Source organism: Bombus terrestris, chromosome 4 (assembly GCF_910591885.1).
Source record: "Bombus terrestris chromosome 4, iyBomTerr1.2, whole genome shotgun sequence".
Taxonomy (NCBI): Eukaryota; Metazoa; Arthropoda; class Insecta; order Hymenoptera; family Apidae; genus Bombus; species Bombus terrestris.
The window spans coordinates 1,207,193-1,220,790 of NC_063272.1; the positions used below are offsets into that span (position 1 = coordinate 1,207,193).

The 13,598-nt window shown below is 49.0% G+C and overlaps 1 protein-coding gene across 1 annotated transcript in view; it reads right to left on the reverse strand.

Annotated features, from left to right (window-relative positions):
- The window catches only part of LOC100644155 (protein dachsous), a 212,916-nt gene that overhangs the window by 29,769 nt on the left and 169,549 nt on the right, over positions 1-13,598 (reverse strand). Inside the window, exon 3 of the mRNA XM_020867734.2 lies at positions 9,088-9,567. Coding sequence (XP_020723393.2) covers positions 9,088-9,567 — 480 coding nt within the window. The remainder of the gene's footprint in view (positions 1-9,087; positions 9,568-13,598) is intronic.

Consider the following 13,598-nt stretch of genomic DNA (forward strand, 5'->3'; position numbering starts at 1 on the left):
GCTCTCTGTCCGGCCTTCTTGCGCGACGATAGCTCGATCCCGCTTCCGCTCGGCTCTTTCTCACGTACAACACGAGCTGCTCGCTCTCCACTCTACTTCGCTTCTCTCGACTTGCCCGACTCTCGGCTGTAGAACGCGACGAGGACAAAAGTTGGCCCGTGACCGCGGGCGACGGTCGTAAGATCGCGGGATCACGACCATTTGTTTTTCGTCGGCCGGTACTCACCGTGGGTGACGCGCGGTCGCCACCCTTGTATAAACGAGCCGCCGTACGCCACTGGAATCGCAATAAAAACCGTCTAATTGATATCGAGCGTGGCACGATTCGAGTAGCGTCGCATAGTTGCGCCGCATAATTGCGCCGCATTCTCATCTAGAAGAAAAGCCAGCAGGCAAACGTTAGCTCGCATTAATAAACAGCGACGTTACGGCATGCGGTCAAGAAACCTCCTACCTCTTCTCTCCATTGGATCGTCCGACCATCGCGTGTAGATCGGCAATGTGTGGCAATGCAAAAAACGATCGAACCTACTGGCGATTCTGCGTGGTCCTCACCGGTTATCTAGTTAGAGCTAGATTTTCACTCCCTTTAGCCAACTAATTTTCTCGCAGCTGTCGTGCCCGTTCACGCTTGCGTTCGACACGAAACCTAGTAACGCGTCTTTTTGCCTTTAATTCGAAACGGTGAACACTTGAAATCCCGCGATGACCGCGGGATACCTATAGTCGCGAAACTTTTTAGAACGCATCGACGAGTAACGCGAGTCTATTTATAGGCGTGGATCGCGGTTTTCTTGCGACAGTAGAAAAACCTCCGGAGCGCGTAGCAAAACGCGGGACAAGAAGCTTTCGTTTGGTTAATTAGAAACAGTGATTACCGACGGAATGCGGTGTAGACTTCGTTCACTGTTTATAATCGGATCGCGAACGATTATACCATTTTCGTAGGGATGTTATATCTAACAGAGCACTGGTATAAGCACGGAAGATATTCTTCGCTAAGCATCGCGTTTAATTGCCGGTCGATTGGTCAGAAAAGAAGAAAAAGAAGAAACGTAGACTAGAGAAAAAAAAACCGGTGTACCGAGTTTCACAAGCAGGAACATTCCGGGTTAAGAAAACTCGCGATAAATTACAGACTGACGATTCGATCACGCCGTATAAGGACGCGCAAGTTCCCTTGCCTACGCTGCTGCTACAACGCTGTATACCTCACAGAGAGTTTCTCTTATTTTGCTAATTAGCTCGTAACGGGCCATCCCACTCGAGGTCGGTCGGTGGCTCACTGGCTGGCCGGATCGCTTGCTCGGTCGTCTTCAGGGGCGGCACCATCGCCGCGGTAGCCCTCAACCACGTAAACGAGACCCGCACCTTTACGACCGCTGAGGAAACCTTGTAATCGTCTCCGGTGAATACTTTGTCACCTCGTTCCTTCTTTTCTCTGGAACCCGCGCGGCCAGCCGTTCACCGACCGACCAACAGATCGGCCGGCCGATCGGCCACCGAATTACCAGCTATTTCGCTCCAAATAGGATCCCCCGGCCCCGAGGTATCTCGGTTTCGCGCTTGCGATTTTCGAGGCATCCCGCGGTCCATTTCGGAATGTTTCGAGTCTGGTCGGCAGCCAATAAAAGCCCGACCGTTTGCATAAATTGGTGGATTTTTAATTGGATGAGGTAGCCTCGGTAATAGCGACGATCGAGATAGGCGGGATCGCGCTTGACACCCAAGCGAAAACGATCGAATTCGTTAATTAGGGAATGGCGCGCGATCAAATTTGAGAAATACGTTTAACCGAGCGGCGCCGATAGCTCGAAATAGAGCGAAAACGTTTGTGCCACCGTTTTAATTGCCTCTCTTTCACCGGTAATCCTTTTCCGTTGAGCACCGAACCGGAACACGCTCGTGCTCGAGCGTCGGCACATCGTCGCCGATTCCAACGCGAGAATCATAAAACTGTCCGCGGAAACTGTCCGCTCCTCTCTCTCTCTCTCTCTCTTTCTCTATTCCCTAAGCGATGATACGTGTCTCAAATTCCGAATGGGGTAGGCCTCGTAAAACAGATTTACGAAAATCGCTGGACGAACAAACCTCGTTCGACGATAGGGACGTGCCTCCACGAACCACCGACACTCTACTCCATCTAACGAAAAACGACCTCGTAATTAAATAATGATGATTAGCCATGAGTCGTGGTAGCGTCGAGCGACGCGACGAATGCGATGAAGAAACGATACCGTGGTAAAGGTATGCTGTCGTTGACGGGGGTCCCGCGTCTTTTTCTCTCCTTCTCTCGCCTATCTTCCCAACGTGCCATCTTCCTTCGCTCTAAGCTTCTCGGACCTTCTCTTTAACGCATCGACACCGTCCCTTCTGCGTCACCATTTTCCTTCCATCTTCTTACAGCTACATCGACGTGTCTTGCCACGTACACATATAAGTATATACATATATATGTGATAACGTCTCGCGTTCCGCTTTTGATGCGCGGACTACGTTCGACGTTTATTCGCGGTCGATCGCGCTACCTTCGAATTTCTCGAATTATTCAACAGATCCATTTACCTTCCTCCGAGGTGGGAAACGATTTTAGACTAAAGTAAACTGTCAACACGAAAATTTCGATACGACTATGTATACACGGATTCGCGCAAGTGCGCCTGTCTGGGATCTCAGTTGCACGCGGCAAGTACTTACGAGAGAGGATGGAGCGTGTTCGCGGCGCACAATAGCGCAAGAAATGCAAGCATCGAGAGACCGGTAAACAAACGAATAGAGCTCCATACACGCGTAAAACGTCTCGGTCTGCAGATGCAGCTAAATGGTTTGGCATGGCCGACGAATGTATACGAGGGGAAGAAGAAGAGAAGGTTTAGAAGCGGAGGGCGGCAAGAACGACAAGACAATGGACGGCGACAATAAGGTTGCGCAGCTTGCAACCAAACGAAAATAAAATGACGCTGGACATTAGCTACTGTTGCCTAGTAGCGTGCTATGTGCAGCACCAACTTTATACTGCCAACTATCTTTAGGTATAGATACGTTCGTTATATTCGTATGATCATTACGATTAGAAATTTTCGACAAATTGCTGGAACAGCTCGCTTCGTATCCTAAGTCTACCGGATCGAAATCGTTTACCTTTTCATCCTTCGGACCACCCCTTTCAACGATCTCATCTGGGATTATCCTGCGATAATTTCCCTCCCTGGAAACATCGAGGAGGCGAAGAGGCAAGGCAGAGGAAAAGGGGATCGAATCGGCGAAAGGTCGGAGAAAGAGCGAGAAAAAGATCTATGGATGTGCACGTGCATGTACCGAGATCGCATAGAGAGCCCACCGCTCTCTAGACCGTGAGATGGTAAACGGCGATAACGAGGCGCGAGATAAGAGTCGGGGAGGCGTATTATAGGCCCAGCGTGGCCGGAGAAGGGGAGCCGTTCTATCGCAGACCCCGTGCGTTGATCGCACCTCGTAGCACACCTCTATCTGGGCATCTATATGTTCGCACACACATTCGTTCAAACGACCGCGCGCAGGGCCAAGCGCGAGGAAGCATTTACACATCCGACTTGTCCGCGCTTGCCGCTGCAAACCACAACCTCGGGATTTCTGCAACGCCCATCGACTTTTCACGGGAGGCTCGAGCTCGTCCCGATTCAAAACGATTCCCGTCATTCCATAACCACGCGTATGCACGATTCTTCCACCGGAGAGGACGTGCTTTTCCTGTTCCTTGATGGGCTGGACGAAAGAAGCATCGGAAAAGCTTTCAAAAGGAGTCTGAACGTTGTGCTGTCTCGTGAGTTCAGAGCTTCTCGAACAAGGTGCAAAACGAAGGGCAGAAGAAATTTGTCTATCAACTTCGAAAACAACGCTAGTTTTTCGAGAATTGAGTTTGAGTCGCAAGCAGCGCGATCACGCTGTTTAGATCTTGTGTCGTTTTTGTGTGTTTTTGGACTCTATGCACGACTGACGGTATTTTCTATTTCATTGTTATCTTCTCGATAATTTTTATTGAACAAAACTTTGAAATATTTATAGACTAATAGTACACGTATATTCTAATATAGATGTATTTCATAAAAATAACAAATATGACGAGCGCTATTGCGTTGTTTGTTTCTCTTCATAGTCGATTAAGACAAAGACCCCTGGGACTCAATTCCTGTAATTCCTCCAATTCCTCCAATTTCCTGTAATTCGTTGAAACGAATAGACGCATCGAAAAACGGACGTAAATGCGCTCGATCGGATCGTGAGCCAGGATACGAACGTTCGATCATTCGCAACTGAGGCACGAGGTTGTTGTTGCTCGCCCGTTCAATATCGATTTACATCTGGCAATAAACAGCCGCCGTCGAAAATGATGTAAACGGATGCCGAACTAACCGAGATTAACATACGCGATCCAAACTGCCGCCCAGTCGCCTTTCCTCTGCATCCGTACATTCTTTTCTCGTCCCTTTTGTCCTCTTTGCCCAACCACCATCTTCGCCGGCGAGGTCCTAATACGCGTCTCTTAATTCGACGCTGAGCGGACGAATACCTGCGCTTGGATCATCGAGATTCGAACGAACGATCCCCGGGAATAGCTATCGTAGTCGTCCAAACATCGCTTCTTAATTAAGAGAAGTGGACGTGTTTCCATGTAAATTTGTTTTCGACGCATAAAATGTGTTCTCGAAACTGCGAAATATCGTGAAAGCGAAAATTTCGTCCGGAGCTTGGATGATTCTGTTATCCAGCTTTTCTTTCTGAATAACAGAACTAGGAAACCGAAAGCGGAAAGGAAATGAAATTCCAGGAACGGAATTACGCAAATCAGACGACGAACATTCGTCCTACCGTGGCGGAGACTCCGCTATCTTTCCATGCGGATCTCATAGTTCGGTTTAGGTTGGGTCGGACGGTAGCTCTCTTCTTGGGATGCAAAGTCGCAACGTACCGCTGCACCCTGGAGAAAAGACGATGCCTGCGCGAAATTTGCAAGTCCGGCGAAAGCACGATGCGCGGTATGGAGGAAGGGAAGATCCAAAGATCCGAGAGAAAAAGGAACGAAAGGTCCGACGAAAGAAGACGCGGAGAAAAGAGAGACAACGTATCGGCCGTTTCGCCATGCGGAATACTTCATCTCCGAGGAACGAGGAATCCTACTTTTTGCGACCTCCTCGTTTCAAACGTCGACAGATCCTTTATCTACGGCGGGTCTCGTGCCTTCACCGATACTTTTTCCTTTGGTTTCGGTCAGGCGTTCGCTACAAATTTCCTCCTCTCAGTTCGACTATCGGCGAAATTTCTCGAAAAGCGGACGATCTTTTATGAAACTTTGGTCGTAACAGCCGGATCAGTCCTCGAATTATATCTCTGTGTATCTTTATGGACACCTTTAAACGACGTCAGTGCCTGTTGATTTTTATATAGTGTCGTCGTTAAATTCGTTAAAGACTGACGATGTGCCGGTTGGATAAGATTAGAACCGAGCCCGTGTCGTCATTTTCGAAAACTTGAAACCGCTTTTCCGAGGTCAAGAGACTTGGACAAAAACGACTGCACCGAATTTTATTCGACCTACTCCTCTTCGATTATCTTGGAACTCGAAATAACGTTACCATGGTCCAGAACTAGGTATTCGAATCTCGATGGTATCGTAACAATTGACGTCGTCGATCAGGCTGAATCTGCGAGACGATCTACTTCAAAAGAAACGTAAAAACACGTCGGTGTAGTGGCACTATGAATAAACAGCTCATACCGATAGCAGAGAATCGATGCGATTCAGCGACAGAAAAGGAACGAAAGTAAGAGACAGAACACGTTTTTAGGTTCCTTTCGACGTTTCACGTCTTGCGTATCCCGGTTTCGCCCAGTACCATCGAAAAGGAGCGCAAAAGAGGGAAAGATATTGTGCTAGGAGTACTTAAAGTAAGCAGAGCGATGATATTTGAAGCGTATGCAAAGAGTGCAGTTCCGTAACAGCAACTTTGAGGGAAGGAACAAGAGAGGGGGGAAGGGGGAAAGGGGGAACCTGGACAATGGCGGCTTGCATTCGGTTCCTCGATATCCGATTCGCGACGATTTATGCGACCTCGACAACAACGACGACAACGATGACAACGACGACAGCGACGACAACGACGACAACGACGACAACGACGACAACGACGACAACGACAACGACGATAACGACGATAGCGACGACGAGCAGGACGGTCCACTTTCTCCTGCCGTTTCTCTGTCCTCTCCTCCTTCCTTTCTTCACTTTTTTGGTCTTTTTCGTGTCCTGCTCCATCGTTTCGCACGAACCGATTCTCTCCGTTCCGCCTCCAACGCCCGACCGCCAGTCGATATGCATTCTCCTGGCAAAAATTCCAAGGTACGAAAACCACGAATGACTCGATCAAAAAATACAAGAGATTACGCCGCGATGAAATCCTCGAGTAATTCGATTTCGTTACCAGTACTTTCGATCAACGGATTAAACGAACCTTCGCCGCGTCCAAAGTACCTTACCAGATGGATTACGCAACTTCGTCTCAGAGCAATTCGCAATATCAACGATCGACCCGTATTTCAAAAGGAATTACGGTCCCTAAGAATCAACCGTCTCCCGAAACCCGCTGAATTTTAAGGCAGTTTCAGCGTAATCCAACCTTGGTCGCCAAGATCACCGAACTACACTCCTGTACAAAAGCGATCGAAAAGCCGAGAAAAGTTGGGAGCGGCCGCTCGTTCCGCGGATAAGATAAGACCGGTCCGTCTCTAGTCGACGCGATCACGGGCCGATGATTCTTTGCCAGGTACCATAAACTCGGCCGTAAAATGAAGCGCGTTCCTCACTTTGTCGCCTGGTTTTATGGAAGGATCGTACACGGTTGTCGGTCCGTTCGTGGCCGAACCCTGCCCAATAAGGAGTTCGTCTACGTTGTTTTTAACGGCCTCTGCTTCATCGACGATCATATGCCCCTATAATGACCGCACTATTTTTCGTATTTCCAGAAAGAAACCACCGTTCTTATCAGAACAGGTGCTCGTAAAGTGGCAATAACGTCTTCCGAGGCTGCCTTTCGCCAGCGATCTGATAACGCGATTCGATGTCCCATAATAAATACGAAATTAATGAATTCGACGTTAAAATATTCAAACAGTCGCCGTGCTATAATTGTGCAAATGCATCGATAGAAAGCGAGTATGGCGAAAAGAAAGAAACTCTCGAGTATCCTTCGGAAAAACGTGCTCTGTGTCGAAACAGGTGCCGCAAAAGGACAAGGAGAATCAGCCGCGAGAACATTGAAGGAAACGCGGTCGAGCTCTCTCTTACAAAATGAATCGCACCTGTGTCGACGATCGCCGCTGCGTCGGCTCGTCCGACTTTAATCTGATAATCTGATTGGCTGCCGTGTGTCAAATATTGTGGGCCCGAGTGCCAGACCTCGATCTTCCGTGCGAACAGGTTCTCGCTCGGACGCGTGGCCGATTGGAAGCTGCACTCCGAAATCACCGGATCGATTGGATCGATACGGGAACAACCGAGTCACACCTCTCGTCGAATCCGAAACCTTTTTTGTATCGCGCTTCGCGACACTTGGCTCACGCGCGATCGCATTTTCCACGTCTCTTCGCGAATGACCGTCGTTGATTCGTTGAAAAAGACGAAAAGACAGACGAGACTAGTGTCACGCGGCGTTGTCCAATACACCCGCGTTGATGGTGTGCGTAATTACGATTTATCAACGATCGCGATCGCACCAAAGTAAACGCAAGGAATTCGAGAAACGAGCAGTTCACCGACGCGACCCGCCATAGAGATCGCTCGAACAGCGAAGAAACAGCGATTTGCGACGAATCGGGTTCGTGCGTTCGCCGAGGACGGAATACCTTTCAACCTGCGATAGCGTATCCCATGTTCGGCCGGCCTCTTCGTTTCTCTGTTTCGATCGCGCGGCGAAGAATATGAACGTCGAGAAAGAGACAGTAGAACGCAAGATCGATCGAGAAACTTGGCGAAAGAAGAGATCGAAGCGGCAGAGAATGGGAGCGAAAGAGAGCAGCCAACGAAAGAAAGACAGTGAGCTACGACGTCGCGTCGGTCGACGGAGGAGCAACACATTCGAGGTTCGCGCATTGATATGCAACAGGCTGCATATGCGGGCCATGGCGGCCGAACAATACGACCACCGGTAAGGCACCATCGTGTAAACTATTCACCATTCTCGAACCTATAACGTAGCGAACCGTGCCGGTCGATACGCCACGAGACACTTTACACGGTGCATCGGTTATATGGCGCGGTGAGCGCAGGTCGTGACGCGCCGTATCTTGCATCGGATGTACCACCAGTGTGGAAACACGGATACGTACCTCTCCCGCCTTTACCTTTCCTCTCTTCCCTCACGCTCTTAACCCTTCGAGAATCGCGTCTGCACCAACCAACCCAAGCATCCGTCCGCGACCTTACCCTTATTCGCATCCTCTTCTCTTCTTCTTTCCTTCGCCCTTCCGCCTTTTCCTCGCTCTTTTCGTTTTTTCTTTTATCCACCCGTGTTCGCTGGTCGCGAAGAAACGCGAAATTGTAGGATACTTTTATTGAAGTTTGAACGAAACAGTTATCACGTTCCTGCAAGATATCGCTCATAATACTCCCCCGTATGATTTACATGTCGTCGGTTCCTCCGGTGGACAAGAGAAAGAAGGACGCAAAGTAGTTGGCTCCGACCCTACCTGTTCTTATGCGACTCCGCTGCCTATGGCTCTACATGCTTGCACGTACACCAACACGTGGGCGTTCGCTACGTCGCGTCACCGCCGTTTTCTCGTGACGCGACTATGCTAACGCAGTAACGCCGCGCGTGGAATACGTTTTCGATGCACTCGCCGCCAGCTACCGAGCAACGATCGTATATGTACCTTGCTTTCCTCAAAGCCCGACCATTAAACTCGGTATGCAACGCCTTTGCGCGAACCTTCTTCGCCGGAAATCGATAATACAGCGGCAACACGGGGGAAATATAAACGCTGCCGAATGATGAGCGAATGTGGGTACTCGCGGCTAAGTGGTCGCTAATGATTATGAGGTATCCAATTTACCTGACGACACAGGGGACGAAGCTCCGTTTTTCACGCCACCAACGATGCTGTTCTGAGGAACGGTCTCCTTAACGGTGATGGTGTAGCGTGGCTTCTCGCAGCTGGCGATTCTATGCCCAGGAGAGGATGTGGTGATCCGAACTTCGGCGTCGAACGTGCTCTTCAGGCCAGCCGCATCCGTCGCCGTCACGTTCAACTGATGCAGCGGTGACCTCGAGAGTAAACTCGGTCTCGCGACTTGAAGTTCGCCGGTATTTCGATCGATGTGGAAAACACCAGCTTCGTTCCCGTTGGTGATCCGATATGCTACTTGACCGAAAAGACCCACGTCCAAGTCCGTAGCTACCAGCCTCAAAATCGGTCCCTGAATCGGACCGTCACTCTTCAGGGTGACGTTGTACTTTCTGGGTTCGAAGATCGGACGGTTGTCGTTAACGTCCGTTACTTGCACCCTCACGATAGCTACGGTACTGAGGCCCCCTGCAACAGTGTAAACAATTAACATTAGACAGAACCTATCGTCTAGATAGTATAAATGGAAAGGGACAAGCATCAAAGGTTAACAGTTGGGAAGCACTGTACGTAGAACTTGTCAAGCGCAAAGACCAGAAGTACAAACCCGAGCGATTATGCTTATTTCAGTCTCTGGTAAAATCCTCTTATCGAGCCAAATAATGTCGAGGTATTAGCCGGCGTAGAGAACGAATCTACGGGGACGTTTGGAGCCGGTCGACATAAATCACAACAGCGTGCCCCGTACCATTGCCTTTTTTCGGAGCCAATCAGCCTCCTACCTCCTTTCTTCCTACCTACTTCTTCTACTTACTTCGCCTCTCTTTCTTCGCTGTTTCCTTCTTTTTCTCTCGCGTACTTCGAAGTTCATTCCTTCCGTTTTTCTCTTTCGCTTCCTTCTCCAACGATCTTCGTCGCTCTCTTTCTTTTTCTCTCGCGCGCGTTATTCGGAGAAGCGTGCGTGCGCGTGTCGAGGGCCAGAGTTCTTACCCTCGGTGCAGGGCAACGCGTTCGCCGCAATATTTCAAGCGAAAGGAATTTCTCGGGGTGCTCAAATGGTCCTAGCGATGTGCCAACCGCTTCGCCGTTCCTCTACTCTGATTGCTCTGTTTTTTGAGCAATTATACGAGCGAACCGATCGATCAATAATGCCGGGTGTACGCGTTCCCTGTTCGCTCTGTTAGCTGCAACCGCGTCCACTCTGCCGTTTCGTAGTCGAAGCGGATCAAAAACAATGGAAAGAAAGTCGGTTGCGGGCTGATAATTCGTTTGCCCGCTAAAGTATCGCCTCTCTCGGTATAGGAGTGATATACGATCTGACGGAAAGTAATAACGCTCCCTCGATCGCTATCCGTAAATCACGTTATTCGTCGAAGCCTAATCGCATACAGCGTTCCTCCTGCCTTTCGTCGGGTATGACCACGACCACGATTACGACAACGATTGCGACTAGGGATTAATTAATCGACGGTGGCACGAGGGCGAAAAGGCGCGAACGCGAGAACGCGGGCTCCTGGTTGGTCAAGCTGATTTAGGCGAACCCCGACGCAAGTGTTAATATTAAAGACAGTATGTAAAACGGGTAATCCGATGTTTAAACGGTTTACACCCGTAACTCATAGTAATATATGGACTCGACCGTACGGAGCTCGGAGCGCAGCGAGATTTATAGGTACGAGTGTCATTGGAGTCATGCGTCAAGAGCCAGTCCCCTCCGTTCTCCGTACTCCTCGCTCCACCATTATCCTCCCGCTCCTTCTTCTTCTTCTTCTTCTTCTTCATCTTCTTCTCCTCCTCCTCCTCCTCCTCCCTTTTCTCTTCATTCTCCAAACCTTCCTTTCTATCCTTTTCTTGCCATCCTTTTCCATCCTTTTCCATCCTTTTCCATTCCTTCGTTCGGAGCCGCGACGACCGAAAAGAACGACGAAGCCTTCCACCGTCTCTCGGCACCGTGGCATCTTCTGCACGACTTCGAGGTATCGAAATGCCGATCTTCGGGCCCCTGCCACTTGGCCACGCGAATTCCCTCGCCAAGAAATGTACCCCTAATTTCTCTATCGACCAACTCCCCTTCTCTTCTCTCGTCTCTCGTCTTTCGCTCTCTTCGCCTTCCACCGTTCGAAACGTTCCTTCGACATTCCATGCGAATCCGAACTTCGAAGATCGATCAAATTAACGATCGAATAAAACCGAATATCCAGAAGCGAATGGCTGCGTGTCGTCGAGAGACTCTGCTTCCTGGACATAGATCAACGACACTCTAACGCGTATTCCGATACCTCATGTCTGCTACACCGATCCTTTTAATTTTGCGCGGTCGATCGTCGACCGACGAATCCTTTTCGAGGTTCATGCGGCGGAGGATATAGTGCCTCCGAAAGATTTATGCGGCCGATGCTTGCCAGCGGTGCTCAACCGACATACGCCAACAAAGTTGCGTAATAATCGCCTTACGCGACGAATAAAGAAAATTAGAAAATCCGATGTGTCTTCGCGGAACTGCATGGGTCGACTATCGACTTTTTGAATCTTTCGCGCATCAAGGAGCATGAAGTTGTTCGAGCGGTCGCGGCACGAAATGCGAAAACGGGAAACATGACAAGGACGATGGCTGCCGGTGGGAGTCGAGGGGCAGAAATTTATGACGGCGGTGTCAATAAAGTCACCGCCGCGCTGGTGTTGTTCCGGCTTTCAGGAAGTTTCTGTAACCGTGGCCTCGCCTTTCTTTGCATTTCTGTTGGCTGATCGTAGGACGTGCATCAAGATGCGCAAACCATTTCGCATGTACGCCACGTAATGCACAATTTCCAGAAAGCCAGATAACATCGAGTCCGGCAACTCTTTCGTCAAGATCGCGATGCTTGGAACTTAAATTTTAAGATATTATCCAGCCGTTCGTCGTATTGTTCAGAGATGAACGCACGCATCTTGTCTCGTTTTAAATAAACAGGAGAAAAAAGCGAGGAAAAGAATTACTTTTTGTTGAAGTGCTCGCCAATTCTACGAAAACTCCACATCTAGTCTTTTAGTTTTCTCAAGCCATCGACAGCATATAGACAAAAGACTAGCATGAAGGCAGACCATAAACGGTAGACAGGCGACGTTGGCTTCGGGGTTTTTCAGTTATAAGGTAACACTGCTAGCGTGCGGATCTGGACCAGCTCAAATTGTATTCCTACTTATTATTACACTTCTCTATTAAATTAAATATATATATTTTGTACCTTACACTTTATCCACCCGTTTTCTCTCTTTATACATCTAATAACCTCAACATTTTTAACAAAATCATAAAGATGCTTCGCGCACCGGCGTGGCTCTTGCTTTTTAAACTCCTTCTCGCGGTAGGGTCGATTTTTACGTTTATTATCCGAAGCGCGTTATCCAGCAACCCCCGAGGGGCCGGCGCGGCGGCATCTAAGTACGTATCTAGCCGCGGCTTGTCCTATTGGAGAACAAAGTGACTCGCACGAGGAAGTATATGCACACGCGTTACCCAACCGTTCGCGGATCTCTATCACGATTCATAGCAAGACTGCGCAAGTAATAATTATCCGTGCAGCTCTGCCGTTTTCCGACACCATTAACGCAATAATGCACGGCGTTTTGATTATCATTCTTCTTACCAACAGATACTTATGCGCGATTGCTTTTCTCTCTTGGACACGGTGGATCACGGTAGTCATCGACCTGAACTCGAATGTAAATCGTCCAAATGACAAAATCGTACCAGACTAATCGTGAGTAGCATACGCGATTTTTGGTATTTGTATAGATTTAATATAATAGGTCGCGCGTTCGCGGGCTAGTTCGCGCAACTCACACCTCGCTGTTAATTTCGTGCTTCTCGTAATCGTGTATCTTGAGACGCAACATAGTCGAAGCACATTGACTTGCACTGGCTTGCCGTTGCAACGTCTCAAGTCGTCAGCAAGTGGTATAAATCACGCGAAGCTGGCTCGCGTGGTAAGTTGGGACCCGTGGTTGGCCCGCACGCTGCTCTCCCATCATATCCGAGCGGTACTATTGTGCCGATGGTGCTTGTGAGAGTCTGGTAGCACGTCGAACAATCGTATCGATAACGAGCGACAATTATGGACGAGAGTTCTCCTGTTTGCAAAACGGTATACAGCCAGCAATAGAGCTCCCCTTTGCTTCTACTCTTTCATTCTCTCTTTCCTTTACTTTCGTTCGCACACGAACTTCCTCCTTTTCTTTCGTGTTTCTTTTGCTCTCTAATTTCCCTATTAATTCGACGTTTCTTGATTGCCTTGGCTAGCCATTCCCTCTCTATCTCTATTATCTTCTTAAACGCAACTCCTACGAATCTGAATCGCCCGGGAACCTGCTATCTGTTGCAAGGTCAATGTCGGTGTTTCAACGGATCAATGGACTTCAGTCATTGTCCTCGCTCGTAAGGATAACTTGGAAGGAGGCTGTTGAAAATGGGCACACCGTACACCGACGACATAAATCATACACCCCATTACAGTTCTGCT